This window comes from Phalacrocorax aristotelis, chromosome 1 (assembly GCF_949628215.1).
Source record: "Phalacrocorax aristotelis chromosome 1, bGulAri2.1, whole genome shotgun sequence".
Taxonomy (NCBI): domain Eukaryota; kingdom Metazoa; phylum Chordata; class Aves; order Suliformes; family Phalacrocoracidae; genus Phalacrocorax; species Phalacrocorax aristotelis.
In genome coordinates, this window is record NC_134276.1 from 168,667,984 (window position 1) to 168,690,621 (window position 22,638).

At 42.1% G+C, this 22,638-nt stretch overlaps 1 protein-coding gene across 1 annotated transcript; it reads left to right on the forward strand.

The window, feature by feature from the left end:
• Positions 1 to 350: 350 nt before the first annotated feature.
• UBE2N (ubiquitin conjugating enzyme E2 N) lies at positions 351 to 18,303 on the forward strand. Its single transcript, XM_075080651.1, has 4 exons — positions 351 to 521; positions 16,432 to 16,678; positions 16,863 to 17,003; positions 17,620 to 18,303. The coding sequence occupies exons 1-4, from the start codon at positions 492 to 494 to the stop codon at positions 17,658 to 17,660; spliced, it is 459 nt and encodes a 152-aa protein (XP_074936752.1). The 5' UTR covers positions 351 to 491; the 3' UTR covers positions 17,661 to 18,303.
• Positions 18,304 to 22,638: the final 4,335 nt, after the last annotated feature.

The window sequence follows — 22,638 nt, forward strand, 5'->3', positions numbered from 1 at the left end:
ATGCCTCAGGATGCCGGTGTGGTAATTATACTCTAACTTCTGCAATATTTCTCCTTCTGCTAAAAAAGGAGGATGGTTCACTGACCAGCCGTTATTAAGACAAAGACGTTCTAAGCCATCTTTGTGACGGTCTTAGCGAGACTCGTGCTGCCCGGGATGAGGAAACGGTCCGTGCTGTGGCATCGTGGTGCACAAGGGGCGCGGGTGAAAGCCCCGTTCTGTCACCGCTGAACGATGCCCCGCACGTTTATCGCAGCCGGAGCGGCCGCTCAGGGTGACCTGCAGGCTGCCCTGTCAGCCGGGGGCCCGCCTTGCCCCGGAACCTCCGCAGCGGGGCCGCGGCTGCCGGCGGGGCGGGGCGGGCGCGGCCTACATTGCCCGGCGTCCCGCGCCGAGGGCGGTGCCACCGGAAGCGCGGTGCGGACTACTTCCGGCTGTGCGCGAGCCCCGAGCGGAGGCGAGCCCGCGAGCCTGCACCCTGACGAGACAAGATGGCCGGGCTGCCCCGCAGGATCATCAAGGTACCCCCGCCCGCCTTCCCCGCCCCGCCGCCGCGGCCCGCCGGGGACTCGGGGGGGCGGCCGGGCTGGGCTGGGCCGGGTCCCGCGCCACGGGTAGGGCAGGGCCGGGCGCCGCTTCCGGTGCCCGGTAGCAGGGCCGCGCGGGGCAGGGCCGCTCCCCGGGCTCCCCCTCCTCCGCCCGGCCCGTCCGCCGCGGGGCGAGTGAGGATGGGGCCCACGCTGGGCCTGGCCTCCCGTTTCCCGCCGCCGCCGCCCGCGAGGGCTCCCGGGCTCGGCAGTGGCGGCGTGCGCGGGCGGTGGGTGTGTGGGGAGCGGCTGGGCCATCCCGGCGGGCCGGGGGCGGCGGCGGGCCCGCGCCTCCAATGGGAGCCGCCCGGGCGGCGGTTCTCCTTGCGCGGCCTCCGGTGCCGCCGTCCCACGGATGCCTGCGCGCCGCTCCCGGGGCCCGCGGCCGGAGGGGCACCGACCCCTCCCTCTCCCCACCCCTTCCGCCGGCCGTACGGCTCCTGTCCTGGGGCGTCCCTCAGGCGGGCAGCCCGGACCGCGGCCTGGCCTTACGGACCCCGCCCAGCTCCCGCCGTGTGCGGGCCGGGGGAGCGCGGCGGCGGCGGCTCTCGGGTCCCCCCTCCTGTGCCAGGAGGGACAGAACGTAGCGAGTCGTTAAACCTGGGCGTGAGCTGTGGGCCGGGGGGGCAGCCTGGTTACGGCTACGTGTGTCCCGAGAGCTGTTGGCCCTCACGGTGTCAGTGTGTTCGTGCTGGTGGTTCAGCGTCTTTCCTCATCCTCCATATACTCAGCTTTGTAAGGGCTCTCAGCTTTGGGGTACTTTAAATGGTCACCCGAGTGCAATTTCAGCTTAAGACTTGAATGACTTGGTGTCACTCAGCCGAGAATACAGCTGCATTGCAAGCTATCAAAAGACAGCTTGGTCCTGCAGCTACTGTGGGTGTATGTGCTGGGCCACTGCCTCCCACTTGGTGTGCGCTGATGTGAGTTGAAGCCCTGAAATTGGTGATCGCTCCCTTTACAAAAGTTATGAAGTGATTCCAGTGAGGTTCATTAGCCCTCGTGAGAGACAACAGCACCTTCGTTACTTGTTGAAGTGAACGAATGCTATGAGTAAATTATAATGCTGTGAAACTCTCTTAGTTGAGCATGCAATGTTGGCAACCCTGGTAAAACACTTGTATATGTAGATGGATGAAAAAATAAAACTGGATTTTCTCTACAAGGCCAAGTTATCTAATAGGTGATAGAGGAGATGAGGTAAGAATAAGACGGGAGTAGTGTTATCATGTGTGAAACAGACTAAACAATGATTGCTGCTCAGACTCATAAGCAGTAAAAATAACGAAGACCAAACTTACAGAATGAGTTTGACGCTTACCCAGCTGCCTCGGTGCACAGCATGCAAAGCTGAATATACTTCAGGTGTGAGAGGGAACACAGATTCATAGTACAGTGGAACTGGTATTCATCACGGAGCTGTGGCAAGAGCTCAGTCTTGAGGCTGGTGCCTGTGCTTAATCTTGACAATTCCCCTGAATACAACCAAGAAGCACACACGCTTGTAACCTGGTGCATAAATTTCCTTCATGGCGGTTTTGTTTTTTTCATGCCTTTCTAGAAAAAACCTGGAGCAATTCACACAACTTGCTTCAAAGAAGTGTGATGGCATGGGAATGTCCCCTCTCCTCCTGGAGAGGGGAGGTGGCAGGCAGCAGAAAAGACCTAGAAACTCCAGATTCTGCCTGGAGGATCCCCCTTAGAGTTTTGAGAATTATTATCTGTTAAAGGTTGGTGTGTACGGTGGGTCGTGTGTTTCCATGAATGCATTATAAGTTGCCTGCAGCCAGCCTAGAGCTTTTAAATCTTGAATTGGTTGTATTAGATGACCGATTCTTCAGCTCCTGTGCTGTGCATGCATTAGGTTGCCAGATGTGCTTACGGTCCAGGACTTGAATCTGACTAGTTACTACAACCTCAAAAATGTGCAAAGTCATATTTCGAAATATCGCAGCTGCAGAGGTGCAGACCTAGAAATATGGCTGCTTGAGTCTTCAGGAGTCTCGAGTGAGAATTGTTTTGACCTTTTCTATCCTGCCAATCTTGATGTTAGAGTTAAATTTCCTGTTGCTGGTTGCTGTGGAGGGAGGGATTGAACTCTGCTGCTAGTGAGAATTTGGAAGATCAGGGAAGGAAACGGAAGAGGTAGGAAAGGCAAGAGCTGTAGAAAGGTGAAATTACTCCAATAACAGGAAGATCTGATTTTCTTTATGCACAGTAATAAATTTGATGATAAATAAATGGCTCAGGTTACTCTTAGGAAAAGACCTCCCTTTGGCCCATATGCAGCCTTTGTGCTGCCATCTGAGGGAGACTGTCGATGGCTGGCTGGGGATAGGAGTGCATATTTGGACTGTAATGAAGTACAGAATCTAGCTAACCGCTAGAGATGCAGTTGGCGTTCCTCGTCTTGACCGACTGCTGGCAGATGGCCTGGCGCTCAGGTTGACTAGCGGCCCTGTGCTCCTCAGCCTACTTCTTCGCTATGTACAGGCTGTCATCTAGCCCAGTAGGAGGGCAGTAGCTTTCCTTGTCTCGGCAGAGCGCTCTGTATTTTCAATACTTTCCCCAAAGTCAACTAAAAGGTAACCGTATAGAAGTTGCAAAGCAGTTGTTACACAAGATAAAAAATTATTCCTGGTTTGCTGTCCTCAGACTACTTAGAAACATGGACTTCAAACAAGTGGGAGGAAACGATCTGTAAGCTCAAGAGGTAACTTGCTTTAGGGCTATGACTTAGTGTTAGCACATCACCAATGGAGAGTAGAAAATTTTGAATCTTTGAGGGTATAACTGGAATTGGAAAACTTTCTGCCTTGTAAGTAGAGAAGATGTATTTTTTTCTCAGCAGTCCAAATCCAAGGGTCCTCTGAGAATCACCTTGATGAGAAAAATCTTACTGTAAGATAAAATAAAAATGTGGTACGGGACATTTACATAGGTGTGTGTTTTTGATGCTGTAAACCTTTTTCCTACTGCATAGCACTAAAAAGTGAACCTTTGCAATAGATACAATAAATAAGCCCAGTAAATTTTACTTCCAAGCACTTACTACACCAGTTCTGTCCAGTGTTGCAGTGTCACGTAGCTCCAGTCGAGTAAAGAGTTGAATTGCATCTGACTTTATTTTTTTTTTTGGCTGACATTCAAACCACCTTATTGCTGTGTCAAGTGCAGTCAGTATATCTGAATAGGGTGGGCAATGCTGCCTCGTGTCTTCTGTTCAAATGTTTTTTTTCTGCTGTTTTCACTGCTGCAGTGATCTCATTCACAATTTGATGTCCAGGTCTGTTTTAACTGTGCAGCCAGCTGTTAGTAGCGCTTCTGTTACAATCACTGCAGCTGCACATATAATGAAGTAAACCATCTGAAGCAGTGTCTGAGACTCCTTCAGATTTTTTTATTAGAAAATTTATCAGTGTTAAATTACTGAGGCTTTGGTTTCCTTCTCTGTGTGATAGTGTGCTGTTGTCTGAGATACTCCTTGCTGTTGTCTGTGAGGAGCTATTTCCACATTGCTGCCAGTGAGCTTCTGCTTGCAGTATTTTTCGAGAATCTGGGTAACATTTGCAGTGCTGAGTTATAAAATGCTACCTCAAATTGTAAAATTTCTGTGAGGCTTTATGGAGATTCTCATGGTATATGTGGTGATAGGCACCTACAGTCTTCTGTATTAGAAGTCAGTTTTATCATCTTTGGATGTTTCTAAATATATAGATCAGGCATTTAGTCTGCAACTTCTGAAACTTTCCAGAAGTTCTTAAACAGTATTACTGGCAGCCAGCTTCAACTTTCTCACTTTGCCCCAGAAGCCCATAGCTTCCAAGACATGGATGTCTGTCTCCACATGAAAGTTTACGTCACCATTACTTTTTTTATTTCTCTGACATTTCCTGGATTAAAAAAAAAATCCAATAAAAAAGGCTGGAGGTAAACTTAATACCTTTTTTTGGTATTCTGCATTTATTTGGATGGTGGTTAGACATAGAAAACATTACTTCTGGACAGTGCTGTTCCTTGGCATTTGTGAGAGAAGCTGTATATTTGGTCTTTGTAATGTCTTTTTGCCCCATGTTTGCTCTTTGAGTCTTGTGGTTAATGTCAAAATTGACAAAAGGGTGAAAATTTTGGGAATTTTCAGAGGAGTTTTTCTGTATTGTTCTCAAAACCACCTTCCCCGCCCCCCAACAAATGTAGGAAGATCGTACATAAGCTACGTTGCGACCCTCTGAGTCTTCTTGCCAGGTGACTGGTATAGTATAGGCTGGGTGTGGTAGTGGGAGGGCTGTACAGGCAGGTATTGGAAGCCTGAAGTTTGGCAGTACAGATCTTTTGTGGAGGTGTGGGAGGGAGGCTGAGAAGGAGGCTGAGGCCCAGAAGATAAGAAAACTTTCAAGTTAGACCAAGGTGCCAGATTTAAAAGGAAAATATGGAGTCTTAATAAAAGGTCTTAAAGAGGACACAGGTAACTTTCCACAGGCTTTTCCTTAAAGAAGCTCCCAGTAGACACTAGAGAATAAAAACTGAGGAAAAAAAACCCAGAAAATAATCTAACTAGAGGCAAAAATCTTGTTTGGACCACCTTCTATAATACTTGAGCAACTTTGAGGTACAAATCTATAGTACACCAAGCTTTCTAAGTACTGATGCTAATGGTTTTTATTGCTTTTCACGCAGTAGTTTTATACTGTACTTGTCTGTTAGGTTTACACAGCTTTCAGTGTATCATAAATTTTTTTCTGTGTAATAGTACAAAACAAAACCACATTTTCATAGTTACATCTGACTGGTGGGTTAATAGTGAAAAGCAAGTGGCAAATTTTGCGATAGATGGTGTTCAGACAAAAGCTCTGTATGGATTATTATTTGCTTTAACCACATTTTGATGGTTGACTCCACACTGTACATTAATGCGAATGTTCTCCATCAGTATAAATGCAGGAATGGTTTACACTATTAGCTTAGTGAATTTAGTTATGCCTTACTTTATTATAGCTGGAGATGTACCACGAAAAGCTTGATCTGTGCTAGTATGTGGATAACCCTCTAGGAATTTGCATGGGATCTCAGCTTCACCGTTCCAGAATCCTGTGATCTGCTGTAGAAAATTCGAGAATGGGGTCATTCTCGGGGAGAGTGATGCTGACCTTAAAAATACCTCTCTTCATATTACTGTTGTTTGGCAACAAGGTCATCTTCCAAGAGTGGGTAGGTTCTGGATGTTTTTTTCCAGGGAGGCACTGTTACCTGGAGTACATTTGTCTTCATCTCACTGTAAGTGACTTTGCAGTGCTTAGAATTGTGTGGTGATGGGAACTGGAGAACCAGAAGTGCTTGAGGGAAGATTGTGAGTGATCCAGAATTTGCAATGCTTGCTTAGTAGAGAGGTAGTTTCACATTGCTGGACAATTGTCCATAGGTTGAATACTAGTTAATGGTTTCTAAATCTACTGTTCCACTGTTCTGTTTGTTCTTTTTTACAGCTGCTTCCTTTGACATGTTGACACTCAACATTTTCTTGCTTTTTATTTTTTTGGGGATAGATACAGTTGGCGCTGGTGATGGGGTGTAAGAACCCGCAGGGTGGTGGAAACATTGGTGTACAGAGATGTTAGCTCAGTAATGAGTCTAGGAAGCGGAGGCATGGGGGATGCTGACACTCAGAGACTATATGGCAAGGAAGAGAATAATTCATGCGGAGGCCAGCTACTGGAAACCACAAGTGCAGCCTTCTATTTATGATGCTTGACCTTTGCTTTACAGTTTAATGGGCTTTATTGCTAATTCCTTTTTTCCTAAAAGGCAGACAATATTTTCAGAAGACCTTCTCTAATGCAGTTGCTTTACAGCGATATAATTTGAATCTAAACATTCTGAAATATCTGACAATGTGATATCTGCTTAGGTAACCAATTTATTTTCAGTAATGCTGGTTATAGACAGTTCTTTACATAATTGTAGCTAATGAATTGATAGACCCTGGAAGAATTTGTGCCAAAATGTGGTGTACTGCTATAAAAAGTTTTTTAATTAAATATTTGTTGTTTTCTGAGGCAACTTTATCCCTATATGTAGAAGACAGTTTTGACTGATATGTTGCCCTTTCTCCTACTGCCTCCCCCTCAAAAATCAGAGCAAAAACATGAATGCGGTTTACCTTTTTGTGTGCAACTTATCTGTTCTTAGTGAATGAGATCAGTGTGATCTTCCCCCTTACCCAACTCTGACAGAACAGGAAAGAATTGCCATTTGGCAAGTAATTGTAACTTGTCCATGTGCCAACATGCTGTTCTGTTTTGCCCTGTGCAGCTAAAAACTTTAGTTTCTATTTCATACCCCAAAACTAATCTAAACTATTAGATATAGTTGGAAGATAATGGTTCTGGTAGCTGGCAAGGGTTTCCTGCATTCAGAATAAAAATATGAAACAAATGTATGCTGTATGTAGTCTGAATTGAAATGCTGAAGTTGGTATTGTGCTTCTGTGGTTTTTGCAGAGAGCCAGCACAAGGTGGAAAAGTTACCACCTAGTTAAGTTAGATTAACCAGAAGTTCTCAAGGCGATTAGCCTGTGGTTCATGTTGGGCAGCTGTACTGTATAAACAGATTTAGCATGTGCTGTGCTGGCACTAAAGTTTTTGTGCTGCTGTGGTAAGCTTGGACTGAGGGACTGATTTGCTCTGCAGTAAAGGTTTTTTCTTAAGCCAAATCAGTTCTGTGATCTCATTTGTTTGACTTTGCAAACACTTGGGCTGATGAAAGGGGCGCATGGAATGGTGACTGCACAAATTAGCGCTGCTGCTGAGAAGTTTGGGCTTCCCATTCGAGCAAACCCTTGCATTTTGTGAGGAAAGGAAAAGGTGGAGGTAGTTACAGATGTGAGTGAAGTTGATCAAGAAGGACTGAGAACCAGGCTGAAATGGTGGGGAGAAAAGCCACTTGTCTCAATTGTAAACTCAACAGCTGAAGCCAATGAAGAATTTTCAGTTGTTGAGAGTGGAACTTAGGCATAACTTTTTTTCTTTTAAATCTCTTTGCTTTTTGCTATTGGGAGCGACTTTTTCATTTGCTTTAGAAATCTTCCCGGAGGACTTGGCAGCAAATGTCTGATCTCCCCTAGGAAGCAAATATTGAAGAGGCTGATGAGCAATCAGTTAAACTGAAAGATATATTTTTCTCATCACATCTTCTCCTACATAAATTGGTATGTGTGGTACCCTCCAAGTGATAACACTTATCATTTAAACTATAGCAGCAAATGGAGCTAGTGGCTTTCATTTCAAGCCTGTCATCTCTTTTTCAAAAACTCTATAATTTGCAGTATCATCTGCGGAGTCTGAAACTGTCTACCACATCCTCTCTAGAAGTGCTTCTGGATACAACAGTTGAAACACATTTCAGATTCAATCACAAAGTAACTTCTAGGCTGTAGTGGGTTGACCTTGGCTGGCTGCCAGTTGCCTGCCCAGCCACTCCCTCCCCATCTCAGCCAGGCAGGGGGAGAAGATAAAAGTGCTCAGGAGACAAGGCAAAGACAGGGAGATCACTTACCGATTACCATCAAGGGGAAAACAGACTTGGGGGAAATTAATTTATTGCCAAGTAAAATAGAGTCGATGGTGAGAAAGACAAAATTAAAACAACACCTTTGCCCCCCTTTTCCCACACTCAACTTCAGTCCTTTACTCCTGGCTCCTCTATCTCCTGTGTCCCTGATGGTTGCAGGGGGATGGGGAATGAGGGTTTGTGGTTATTCCATAACAGCTGCTTTCTGCTGTTTCTTCCTCCTCACGCTCTTCTGTGCTCCAGTGTGGCCCTCTCCATGGGCTGCAGCGTGGATGTCTGCTCCATTCTGGTCCTCCTTGGGCTACAGGGAATCTCTGGAGCACCTTCTCATCTTCCTTCTATGACCTTGGTGTTCACACCTTTTTTTTTCTCTCACTAATCTCTCCATGTGATGCTTTCTATCCTTTCTTAAATAAGTTTTCCCAGATGTGCCACAGCTTGGCTGATGGGCTCAGCCCTGCCCTGCGGCAGGCCTGTTGGAGCTAGCCATGTCTGGTACAGTGCAGCCCCTGGCTTCTTCCCACAGAGATCATCCCTGGAGCCCCCTGCTGCCAACACCTTGACACCTACACCCTGTACATATGCCTAGACAGCTATGAAGTTAAATCAGACCATACCAAATACAAGTTTTATGTCCCAAAGAAGTGAGGCAAGCTGATGTGTATTTCTTTCAATCTGGGTGCCTTTTTCGTTTTATCAATAACTTTCTTTTAGGCCAACTAGGGACAATTTGTGCAGTGTTGCATCCTATTGTTCCTTTTATAAGTGGCCAAGGCTACCAAAGAAGTTTGTTTTGTAGCCAGCTGTTTGGAGGCCTTTGTTTGCAGCGCCTGTGGAAGAAACATCTCAAGAGATGTGCAGATTTCATTCATTTGTACTGGTGGAAGATGCTTTTACCCACAGTTGATGCCTGCTGTTCATCAGTTTCTGTTGGATGTTATTGTCCTCTGCTAGATGGTAGCAGAGTTTGTATGCTGTCAGTCAACACTTTAAAGGTTAAAGATCTAGTTAAGAGAGCCCAGCTCACTTTTCCTGAGTTGTGTTTGCTTTCTCAGTAAACTTGCAGGATGGTGATTTCTGGCAAGGGGGCAGCAGTAAGCTCTGGGATTTGAGCTGTGAGCTGTAATTCCTGTTGCAGATTAAGTTTTACTAGAACAAAGATACTCATCCATCATCTGTCTTTCCTGATCTGTTCAGAATCAAGCCACCTAGGGTTAGTTGAACCTCCAGGTAAAGGTAAATATTACCTACATTTTTTCAATGTACAAAGTAGATTAGAGAGAGCGTGTACTCTGCCTTGGCCTGACAAAGTTCTAGGGGTGTAACCTCCATCTTAGTAGGTGATGCTGAAGATAAATTACTTGACTACTGCATAGAGAATTGAGCTAATAAATGTGCTGCTGAAAATACCAGGAAAGAATCATTCCCCTGAGACTTCACGTAAAAATGTGGTATTGTGCCATTTTAAATATTTAACAGCTCTAAGACCTGCAATATCTTCTTTGTGTAAGAGGCCTTATTAATGTTTTCTGTTCTGAAATTTCAGAATAATTTTATCACAGCTATGTTGATAGCCTGATAATCTGGAAGTCTTAATGATGTTACCTCTCTTTAAGGCACCAGCCTAAAGCTGCTAGTTACAAGGATGCTTTTCTCTAGTCTCAGCACTATAAAAGGTTGCTAGATAACTGTTTAGAACAAGTAAGAAGATAGTCTTTGGTGTCTAAGGCTTTTATAGATGGATGGAGACTTTTAATTTAGCAGTTTACCATTTGTTACTGAAATTAGCCCTGCTGGTAGATAAGCTTCTTCCTTTGGAATGAGGTAGCCACTGCATTTCCTTTTTAGGTTGGTTACAGAATAGTGATCTGTTACACTCGTATCTCGCTGTGATTCACACTGCAGTCTCAACTCTTTAAACCAGCCCTTTCACCAAAAGGAGCAGTCTGTTCTCCCATCCTCCTGACAGCATGTGTTTGCGCCCTCCTTTTTGTTGGCACAGCTGTTTGCATGGACATGTGGTGAATGGCATCAAAGACTCTTCCCTCTTGCATGTTTTTTCTTTGTTTTTTTCTCTTCCATAGCTACATGCTATGTTTCATCTTGAGGTTGAGAGACAGCTATACAGGCAAAAGTGAAGGTGCATAATAGGCTGAAGTGGAAAGGCAGCACAGCCTTTTTTTTCTCCTTTCCCCTGTGGTCACTTATCAGCTTGCAATGTTCAGAATTTATAAGGTGTTGGGATTTCTCTAAGCTCCCTTTGTTCTGATGGATTTTATGAATTTCACCAGGTGATTTCACAGCTGATACTAAAGGGCTGTGTAGAGCAGAAGACCATGTTAGATTCTATGAAAAAGTGTATTCCTTCAGCTGTAACATCTCACTAAAGACTACTATATTTAACATGTGGATTAATGTGCAGAATTTTCTACTTATTGAAGGTAACTGTATAGCAGTAATACTGAACATGAAGTAAGAAAACTGGGGTGTCAGGAAGCTGAGTGTGCAGACAGCTAAATTACTAAGCAAAGCAAATTTGGCTGAAGATATGGAGCTTGGATTTCTTCTTTGAGCTAGTTTGCTGACTTTGCAAGCAAGCTTCTTAAAATCTAGTGGCCTTCATATAGTAGCCTTGAAGTTCTCATATTTTGTAGGTGCTAGATATTTATTTGTCCTTAACTATTTTTTTAGCCACATCACTTGGCAGGCACTGTGAAATTTGTGGTGATTAACTATTGCCATAGTACAGGGAATGGAATGGCAATTATTTTTCCAAGCAAAGAATATAGTACTAATTTCTAAAAAGCAATGAAGAAGCTTTAAAAATTTTCTAAGCCTGTGCAACAACTTTTCCTTCAATACTGGCTTGGTCTCTGTCAGGCAGGTGAAGCTTTAGAGGTTTCAGTTCAGCTGCAGTGGCTCTGCTATGTAAAAAATAATGTTTGGGTTGTGAGTTTGGTTGTTTTTGTTGTGTTCCCCCCCACCCCCAAATACTTGCATATGTGAGTTTTCTGATTGTAGTTATTTGCCAATATGCCACTGTCTGATCCTGCCTTAGTCTGTTGCTAGCAAATAAGACTTCTGAGGTAGCTTTTTGTTTTCTAAAAATGTATCATACAGGAATCTTTTTTTTTGGTTGTTTTGACTGAGGCCTTGGCAGCTTGAGGCTTTTATAAATGGTTCTGCAAGACTGGAAGTGATTAAAACAGTAGTATATTTCTAATGGATTCTGTCTTTGTATGCTTGTTCATATCTCCGTGTGCTCTAGCAATTGATTTTTGTGCATGTCTGTATGGAAGCATCTTCTGGGTTGTTCAGTTCACTTCCTTAAAGAAGGGCTCTGTCTTCTTCTGGGTGTATGAACCAGGAGAATCCTGGTGGTTATGTCTGCTTTTCAGTAACTTTTTTTTCCTTCCACTGAAAGCAGGATAACCAAGCAAAAACTCAAAGAATGAAACATTGCAAATTGTCCTTTCATGTTTGTGTGGCTTCTCTCAGTCTTCGCAACCTGAAAAACCCTTTTCCCCACCTCCTGCTCTGTCAGTCTGTTCTAAAGATCACAGCGCACTCTCTTCCTGAGGCTTCTTGTCCTCACAGGTTAATGTAAAAACAGGTTGAGGGTTTCTGCCCCCCCTCGGGTACAATTAGTTTTCAATTTAATGTCTTCATAGAAGAATAGCTCTGCAGAATGTCAGCTACACCATCTGTCCCACCCGTATCATCTGTCACTCTACTTCAGGCCACCTGTGTTAATAAGAAAAGCTTTGCTTTTGCTTGTCAAAACACCTTCAACACTTCTGTGTTTTTTTAACCACTTAATTAAAAAATTAGATAAAATTGTGGTGGGCATAACCAGTTCTGAATGACAGTGTTGTGGATTGGCTTTTTTAAATACTGACTGGCATGGATCTGCATTTTGGGTTTATTTATTTTATTTAGTCAATGGAAATTGTGACATTAACTTGGAATTGGAAAAAGTAGAGTAAAAGCAAGAGTGAGAAGAGATCTTCACCTAGAAACATTGCCGAGTATGACAAATAGAAATAACTGCCTATGGCAGCATGGGATATTTCATTAAATGCTTTAGAACTCAGTGTGTCCTCCAATCTCTTCTGCAAAACTTACTTTATGCTAGAAGAAAGCTAATAAGAAACACTATAAAGTGATGTTCTGGAAGACTTATTTGACAGAAACCTGTATTCCGACAAAATTAACTGTTCTAGTGTAAAAAAACTTATTGTGAGCAGAACTGCAAGACCTGGTTTTCTGTGAATTTGTCCTTATTTCTCTTTAGTATGTTAATATTTCGTGTTTGTTTTTTTTGCCAGGCAAAAGTAGTACATACTTGGCTGGAATACACTGGCCAAACATCAGGTAATATTAGGGTTCTTCATGTCTTTCTCTTTGGTAGCACTGAGCTTGGTTTCTGTCTTAGCCACTGACGGCTGCTGCCAAAACATACAGAAAAGTTGAAACTGGACAAAGGGTTCAAAGGCAGTTTTGGAGAGATAGGGGGAAGTAACAAATTGCACGAAACTCAATTCCTCAGCTAAAAAGCTGTTAAAGATTTTGCCTAAGATGATACTGGAAAGTGAAGTATTGCATATACTTGATAATCCTGATTAGTTAAAAAAGGTGGGAAGTTAAAAGTTAATTTAGAAGTGATTTAACATGTTTGAGAGACTCTTTTTCATTGGGTAACCATTCTCTGGGGAAAGTAATATAGGATTAGAAAAGAAGATCAACATGTAGTTAAACACTTTCCTGCTTGTAGATTGAGTGACTCTTGGGGGTGACTTGCAGAGTGGGTTGAGTGTTTTGGGTGTGTTTTTGTTTGTTTTTTTTGGTAATGTACACTTAAAGAAAGAAATCTTTAAGCAGTTCGGTTTACGGACTTGGTGTGTAGTGTTGACCTGTATACTATCAACTGTTTCTCTCAAATAGGACTTATTTCTCCAAGTCTTATGGCAAATCAAATTGATTTTAGTATAAGTGTGTCTTTAACTGGCCATCTTACTGTAAAATGTGGAAGTCAAGACCCTGCTATCACCTTAAACAGACAAGTAGGTCCAGTTCTAAGCATTTTACATGCTTGGACCTTAAAAGTAACTCTCTGATTAATTTATCCCTTTCTGTTCCTTTTCCATGTTTTCCCCCAAAATATATTGAAGATATTTAAATTTCTTCATAATTGAAGGGCAAAAGCCTTATTTACTGTCAGAATTTAGCAGGCAGTGTTGAAATATTTAAGTACAAACATTTCACATCCTTTTAATAAATGATGTCTTTCTTGTGTTTTTTTCATAGTCTAACAAGCTTGTCTGTATTATGTTTTAAAAAAGATGTCTTCTAAACTGAAGATGCTTATCAGCTTTTACATAAAATAGTAGTGATGCATGTTCACAGGAGTCGTGATCTATCATTTTGTGTGTGTCAGAAGTTCAGCCTGGTGCTTGCTCTCTCGGCATGGTGGCTGCATCAGAGCCTGGCAGGTATGGAAGATGAGTGTCAACTCATTCCCTTAGATTTCTTGCAAGTATTCCTCCTCGTCTCTGTTTGAAAACAGTGTCAGTTTTGCTGATGGCGCTGGAGCTCTGTGCACAGTACAGGAAGTGAGGCGTGCTTGCTTAAAGCATTTTTCGTCCAATATTAATGTTCCACAGGGGGCCAGTATGGGTTCTGAGTAGCCTCAGCACTAGTACAGCTGTATGCAGCATAAATGCTTTTCTTCACACTCCCCTTTTCTGTGGTGTTTTATAGCAAGATAATTGTGGCCACATAATGGAGAGGCATAAAGGGCTATCTGAACGTGATGACGTACTAGCAGTGGTATAGCCCCTTCATTATAATGCGGTACCTCAATTAAAAGAATCCTTTTTCTCATACATGGACTCTCTCATTGTTTATTGACAAATGGTTTTTAGTGGCAGAATGTGCCGCTTGCAGCCAGGCATTGCTCCCTCAGTTACACTGGCAGGTTGAAGTGCTGATGCTGCTGCCAGAGAACTGCTGATTCTGGGTTATTTTAAGCCAGGATTGGCTGCCCGGTATGGTTACTGTCAGCATGCTGGCATAACTAGGGAGGCAGCCTGGGGACCAGAATGACTGAGTGGGGGCTAGGGACTGCTGAGATCAGCCCAGCTATTAAAATGTGTCACCCTTATTTAAAAACAGAAAAAAAGCCTGAAATTTGAGCACGCCCATGAGACACAAACCCATGATTTGCCTAGTAGTGCGTATGTGGCAAAGCCCAGGTGGTAGCAGCTGTGAAGTTGTTTAAAAATTGGGTCTTCTTGTTAAGTTTGTTCTTTAATTTCAAGTTGGCTTGCTGTGTTAGTTTGTGTTTGGCATGAGACTGTTTCCTGTGCCAAAACTGTCAAACTGTAGTAAGTGTAAGACCCTTAATAGGTGGAAATCCAGATTGTCCCTTTTACCCCGTGGCAGCACTCACACTGAACCTTGCTGAAAGAAATGGGTAATGCTTTATGCTTTTACAGGGATAATCTATAGTTTCTTACTCACTGACTTTCATACCACTAAATTAAAGCTTTAAGCATTCATTGTAATTACTTTTCTACAGAATTACTGTACAAGTAAATAACCAGCAGAACACAAATTCTAAGTATGTTATAAATTTATGTGTATAATTTTAAAAAAATATATTTGCAGAAGTGAGTGTAGACGGCACTAAGAACCTTGGATGTCCCTTCAGTAAGGTGTATAAGTGGCATTGGCTGCTAATGCGTATGCAGATAAGCAGGTGATATGTAGTCACAAAAAGGAATTAGACCAGATAAATTTATTCTTATGTTTGTGTATATACCTAGTCATAACTTCAATATTATGAGTTGTACGACCGTGACAATTTTGAGATGAATAACTGGATTTTGGCATTAGTTACTGTGACTTCACTTCTCCATGTTACATATTTGATTATTCGTTTTTGCTAAAGTGAAATGTTATTTAACTGCATCACGACAGCCATATCACCTAAATGCTGTGTGAATTTCTTTCTACAAAATGCCAGTATTGTAACAGTCTGGTTTTGTCTGAAGAACGTATTAAGCAAGTAGAGGAATCTTTCTATTTTGTGCTTGTATTATTGCTGTTGTAGACACACAGAATAAATATGCAATAAAACTAGAATAATAAATTCATATTATACCTACAAGTTACCATTTTCCTTCAGTAGAAATGGGATAATTTTACTTTGTGAAAGCCAACACAGAAAAGTCGTGAAAAATAACTGTACCTAGTGAAAACAAGTTAGAAGAAAAGCAGGAAATGGGGCTAAAATTGCCTGAGGAAATGAGGCTTCAGCAGGACTTCTTGTCTCTGCCTAATGTCCCGTTGCCTCTTTCTACCATGGGTTAATTTTTTATAATAAGGAGCAGAGTAGTGCCTATAAGACTAGTGAAGGCTGGCAGCGGAGGAGAGGCAAAGGGGTATGGGACTTGGTCGGTCTGTCCGCTCAGATCCATGGGCGGGATGGATGGTCAGAACGTGGGGGCCTCTTGGCTGTGGTCACAGCGCGGTGTCTGAGGCTGGATCAGTGCTGTGGGAGGAAAGATTGAGCAACAAAGAATACAAATCTCTGTAGGAAACCAGGCCTTCCTAATTTTACAGAACACGACTGTCTTCTACTGTTTGTTAGGGTGACTTTACACATAGTTATATGTAGGCTGAAAGTGCTCACACCAAAGCTATTTGTGCATATAGATGTATAAATATATAGAACATCCTTATAAACACCTTTAGTGTTGCAGCAGAGTAATACTTTGAATTCTTCAAAGCTTAATCTGATTCTGGTACAAATGTTCATCATAATAAACTGGTCCCCTCTTGTTAGAGTAAATCTTGAGCACTGTGAGTGATTAGCTCTTTTGGTTTTTCACTTATGAAATTTTCTGTTTAAGGTAGAATGGGAAAAGGTATTGGTATTTTCATTGTGGTATTCTTTAAAATGCTTTTAAGTATATCGAAAAATCACAGCTTGGCAATAGTTTTATGAAAAGTTAGAAAATCTGTTGAGGACAGCTTAATTGTAATCCATTACCTTGCGCTATAGAAGCACACACTATTACAGCAGTTGAGGGATCCGAAAGATGTGTACTAGTTTACCACATCTTCATCTTTCTGCAGGTGTTCTTTGACTTTAAGGTATTTGTCTAACATGATCATTTCTGTGGATATAGGCAAGTAACTAATGAATATTTGCTGTTTTTAAAATAGCCTGTGCAGGTTGCAGTTGTTATACTGCCTCTTCTTTTCCTTGTAGGAAACCCAGCGCTTGCTGGCAGAGCCAGTCCCTGGGATAAAAGCGGAGCCCGATGAAAGCAATGCGCGTTATTTCCATGTGGTCATCGCAGGTCCACAGGATTCCCCCTTTGAGGGTGGGACATTTAAACTTGAACTATTCCTTCCAGAAGAATATCCAATGGCAGCTCCTAAAGTACGTTTCATGACCAAAATTTATCATCCTAATGTAGACAAGCTGGGAAGAATATGTTTAGATATTTTGAAAGGTAAGTGTTACCCTGTTTTCTTTCTTTTGATGTGAAGTACAGAAACATGTAGATTGACCCTAAAAAGATATTTCATTTGTTTAAAGAATACCTTGCTTATTCTTTAACCTGGAAGATGAAATTTTGCTCTTTCTGTAGACTGTGGTGAATATGGTTTTTCATACTGCTGTAAATGTCTCTTCAGATAAATGGTCCCCAGCTTTGCAGATTCGTACAGTTCTGCTATCAATCCAGGCTTTGTTAAGCGCTCCCAATCCAGATGATCCACTAGCAAATGATGTAGCTGAGCAATGGAAGACCAATGAAGCCCAAGCCATAGAAACAGGTGACATAACTTACACTTTTTGCCTAGCTTTGGGAAGTAGCTGTTTACTAACTGGTTGGGGGATATAAATCCTGACATCCCATTTTATGTCTGCAACTTGCAGAAACAATTACTGCATGTAGTCGTAGTCCAAGTACCCTGAATGTGCCTGTGATGGTCTATTTTCAAGTCCGTGAGGCCTGCTGGAAGAAAAGCGCTCTCTTGATCTGTTTTATATTGAGTTTTCATGTTCCTGAATTGCAAGCGTGTCTAATTTGGACTCGTGGTAAAATAAAAGTACACACCACTGCTTTTTCTGTAAAGCTTAAGGAACAGACTATCTCGTTTCAGAAAGTACATCTCTTCCATACCTGCTTCTGTGGCAGGCTGTAAGGGATTGAAAGAATTCTTTCATTATGCCTCTTCACTCTTGGGTCCACTGCAGTCAGGCCACTTTAGCAGTTGTCAGCTTCTGTGTAATATAGGAGTTCAAAATTGCACTTAATCTCAGAACTGATATATTTTGTGTACTTGCAGCAGCAGTGTAAAAGTGATCTTTAAAAATAAGTGTTTAAAATGACTTTAATAAAGCCTGAAAATTTTGTCTTGTCTTAAACATGTTTCTTTTTCTTTCCAGCCAGAGCATGGACTAGGCTATATGCCATGAATAATATTTAAATGCGCTTTGAACATCAAGTGTGCATCACTTCTCCTGTTCTGCCAAGACCTCTTCCTTTTTTGTTTGCATTTAATGGACACAGTCTTAGAAACATTACAGAATAAAAGCCCAGACATCTTCAGTCCTTTGGTGATTAAATGCACATTAGCAAATCTGTGTCTTGTCCTAAATCACTATTGTACCGCATGAGCAGAGGCTAGAATTATCATCTGGATTGTTGTGAAATTGTTTAAAAGCAGCAGCACATCTCTGCTTTTAATCATTTTTCCCATCATGGTTTAAGTATAAGCACTGTGAATGAAGGTAGGCAGGGTTAGCTGTGGGGCTTTTTGTTTTAATTCTGTGGGCTCCTCCTCCCTTTTTATGGTGATGCTAATTGCATTGGTAAAAGCAGCTAACCAGTTATACTTTAGAATATACCCTCTAGCCCAGTCTAACTTAGACGCTGTAGATGGACAAGCTTCATTGTTTGAACAAAAAATGGGAACATTAAACATCCATCACCTTCACTAATAATATTGTGATTCTGCTGTCGAGTGTAGAAAAATCCCTCCAAGGAAAAGCTTGTGACCATTTTGTATGGCTTGTCTGGAAAATCTCCTGTAAATCTTATGTTTTAGTAAAATATTTTTTGTTATTCTACTTTGCCTTTGTACAGTTTATTTTGCTGTGTTTTCATTTCTCTAATGTGACAATCGTATTTTAAAAAAAAATTGAAACCAGAATTGACAATTTGTCTTCACCAGTCTGACAGATTAAATAGTAAAGAGGTGGAATTCACAATATTTTTTTTGTTTGCTGACTTTTCTCATTAGCTTGTGTTATGCAGTGACCTTACCTGGCCAATTTAATATGAAATTTCATTTGGAGTGACTTTTAGAAACAAGCCTCTGACGGTAACCATTGCAACACCATTTTAGTAATGCATTGATATGCATTTTCATGGAAATAACCATAATCCAGTAGGAGGCTGAGAGCAAACGACAGCACTAATTATGAGTGTCTGCATAACTTCTCTTTCTTGATTGTCATCAGATGTTAGGCTACAGAGTTTTCTACTTTCTTTAATACCTGCCCTCTATTAACATGAAATACCAGTGTGTAGAACCACTGTTACAGCCAGTGTAGCGACTGATGTTTGCTTAACCACTTACAGCTACTGCCTCATACCACTGTTTGGTTTTTTGTTGTTGTTTTTTTTCTTTCTCCTACAAGCCTTATTAAGCTTGAGGCTTGAGCAACTGCTCTGCTTAAACAGCAACAAAGCTTCTTTTCTGGAGGGAAGGAAAGGGATTAGAAACTTCCTTCTCATCCTTGACTTTGTGTATGCATCTTGTCTGGGAGTCCAGCATCTTTTCTGGGAACCTGTCTTATTGCTTCCCTTAATTTCTTGTATCCCTATTCTCTCCCTTTCTTGAAGCCCTCTCCCTCGCTAGAAAGAGAAAAAAGGGGGTGGGTGGGAAGGAAATCTTAAAAGCTTTTGATGAGGCCAACCTGAAGTGTATAAACGACTGCTAGCAGTGGGGAGTGTTTTGTCATGCCATTCAGGGGTATGGTTATGTAGTCTGTTGGTGTTCTCCCTCGTTCACCTATTCTTACTCTAGTGTCATCTGAAATTTCTATAGAATGTGGTGTATTTATTGTGCTTTTATGTAAGATGAAGAATATCTATTAAAACTATGTTTTCCAACAGACAGTGCTTTCAGTGGTTAGTAACTGGTATTGTCCCTCAAAGTACTCTTTGTGACATGGTTGAAGCTTGGTTCACAACTCAACTTTTTCACCAGGCTGAGTTATAAAAAAACCCCAGACCTGTTTAAAAAGCAGTTTCTGTGTAAGCCAAAGTTGCATTCAGGGCTTGTAACGAATGGTTTGTTCTTCAGAGTGGGTAAGCACCATTAACCCTGCCTTCTTGTTCCAAATGAGCATGTGCTTGGGTTTAGCTGGCGTACTTCCCATACGCGCTATTAGCGTGGGCAGCTTCCTCTTGTGGCAGGCAGCTGAGAATACGTGAGCTGCGCGGTAGACCATGGATTCACTTCACCTACCTCTTAAGCTTTACCTTACACTACGCATACAGCTTTCCTCAGCTCTGTCTCTGTAGTCCAAGGAGGAGTGGCACCCCCAGAGGCCAGTCAGACCTGCCTAAGCACCTCCTTTGAAAAGTGGCTTTTCCTTCCTTCAGTAGAGAAAGAGGACCTGAACTGGCACTTACACAATTTAACTTCAGACTAGGTGGGGACAAATCCAGACCCCAGGTCGGTTAGCAGATGGCCAGGTATTTGTACGTTCGGGGCTTAAAACTCAACTGGAGTTGGCAGCTAGTTGGAGAATGTAACTCAAGCTGAGTTCTTGGTGAAATATTTATTCAGTCACTAGCAAATGGAGGCAGAGGATTTTTTTCTATTAATGTATTAAGTGGAGTATAGAACCATTTGAGTACACAGTAGGCAGTATGTGTCTAGGCTCCTTTTAAAGAAGTCCGTGCTGTCTCAGTTTGAACCATAGTGATGGTATAGCTGAAATTAATGGTGTAAAGGGATAGGTAAAATACTGTCTTGTAGAACTAGAGGATTTTCAAATGATAGTTATAATGAAGGAAATCTTTAATGGGCTTCCTAAAAAATAAAATTTGTTTGTTGTGGGGTCTATTCAGGCATTTTAATCCTTTAAAGTTGATGATGAATATTAAATAATTATTTAAATCTGATTTAAGAGCCCTGTATAAAGCCAAGCTGGGAATTTCATTCTATTTTAATGCTGAGGGATGTGTGAACCTTAGGCTAAATTCTTCAAAACCAGTTACATAGAACTTCTTCCTCAGTTAGGCAGGTGTATATTCACAGCCATTATCTGAAACTCAGAGTTACTTCTGTTACATCCACCATTACAGCTGGTCAGCAAATGCAGCTGTCTTTTGGGGAGCGCTAGTTTTAGCTCCATTTTTAGTGGATTTAGTGGATGTCCATTGGATAAATTTACAGTAAATTTAAAATAAATGGGTTTCCTCTGGTGTTACTGGTGCTGTGTCAAATGTCCTGAAATCCTGAGCGGGAGCGGTGACATCACATTTTATGTGTTAGTGTCTGGAAGGAACTGCGTAGCCGTTGAGCTGGGGTTATCGCATGGGCTCTAAAACCACACGTGCAAAGTACTTCGGCGGTAGCTTCCTTCAGATCAAGAGGAGGCTTTGGAAGGTTTTATTTTTGCAAAACCATTCAGTGGTGGTCTCTTGAGCAGCCATGTTCTGTCATGGGTGTGAAGTGTGTTATCACTGGCATCTGATGGAACAGGCTTTTTGTATCTTAGCTGACTTTAGTCTAAACCAAGTGAAACATTGCTTCTGTAACTTTTAAGAAAGCATATTTCCAACACCTTGAGATTATTGTGAAGCATCTTAATGGACTAGTAACATCAAAAAATGTGACATCTCGATTTATGTACATTCCTTCTTGGGATTTTTATTTTCAAGGGTTACTTTTAAAGTAAAATGTCTGCTAGGTTTTGTCAATAACATGTCTTGACTGTAATGTAATATAACACTGAAATAAAAGGAAGAGTGATTATTCATCAATTTTAGGCACTGAGCTTCATTTAACTGCAGTGGGCTGCCATCGGTGTGCAACACAGTTTCCTAACAGTCCTTAATATCTGTTAAAATAAGGAAGATAAACCTTGGTAACTTCTCTCATAACTTACTTTCCAATTGCTGTGGCTTTTTTTTTCCCCCCCTTCTCTCATATGGGGAGAGAAGAGCCACAAGCTCAGAGGATGCTTTTGTTTTAATCTGCCTCTTTTAGTACAAGACTTTCCTACTGAAGTGCACAGTTTGTACAATTTCTAGTGCAATCAAACTGAGGTAATAATCTTTACTTAACTGTGTTACGTTATGAGCGTGGCACAAAGCTAATTACACATCTGCTATGATCGGTTTTGTACCGAGTATTGCAACCTTTCCTGTCAGGGTGTGCAGGAAGATTTTTAAAGCAAATACCTAATTGTTATGTTGCACTGAAGTACATTAGAAGGTGGCACGAAGCAGCATAACTGCTTTATCCGTGGTGTTTGCTTTCATAAACTCCCCTCGACACTTAGGATGAGGTGTGAGCAAGTAGCCTATTCTCCATTTGTCTGCAGGGCAGAAAGTTAAGGATAAAAAACGGTCTGATGTGAAGGGTGGGATGGTGGAAGCTGTCAGCTGAACTCTATGCACTGGATGACCTGTGTTAGGAAAGGGATTTAGGTCCTAAGGTGACTCATCGGGGTAGCTCAGTTTGTTGCTAGGGAGTTGTCACCTTTCATCAGCCCATCGCTGAGACACTGAATACTCAAGAATCCACCTCTAGGCAGAGCACTGGGAGGTGCAGGTTCTGTATGTTACCCCGCATCAGCCTTCTCAGATAAAGAGATTAGTGTAAGTGTGGCATGTAATAGATTTTTTTAAAATTATTTTTATTTTTTACAAAGGAAAATATAAATTATTTTACATGGAAAACTCATCTCTGACTGGAGTACTTGTTGCAAAATTGCTTTTCAGATATTCTGGTGTAGACTGGGCTCTTGTCTTCGGAGCTGCTGTGAAGGGGTATTTTTGGTTCAGGCCTAATCTGCACCTCCCTGCCTGACAGGTACCTGAGTGCAGATGTCCACGATTTCTGTAGGCAGGCTTGCAAGGTCAGTTACAAACCTGAGATTTCATGTGTGATGGTCAGGTGTTGCTGTAGCAGGAGTGCTCATCTCAGCCCGGATACCTGCTGTGCCTTCAGAAGTACTGCTGCTGTGGTTTCCCCATCAGCTGCTCGTTGTTATTACAGCTAGAGCTGAAGGCCTAGGATGGGTACTGATAAAATTCTGGAGAGGTGCCTGTTGTCTTACGCCCCATGCACAATTATTAAAGGCGGGCTATTCTCAGAAGAACAAGACCCAGTAAGGTGATTCTAATGGTGTTTTTCCTTTCTTCAGTTGCCGTGGATGTTT

Bases quoted from the DNA above. Each gene is read 5' to 3' on its own strand.
- UBE2N (XM_075080651.1), top strand. From the start codon at position 492: ATGGCCGGGCTGCCCCGCAGGATCATCAAG. The intron at 522-16,431 runs GTACCCCCGCCC...TTTTCCTTGTAG, and splicing joins TGCCCCGCAGGATCATCAAG to GAAACCCAGCGCTTGCTGGC. The intron at 16,679-16,862 runs GTAAGTGTTACC...ATGTCTCTTCAG, and splicing joins ATGTTTAGATATTTTGAAAG to ATAAATGGTCCCCAGCTTTG.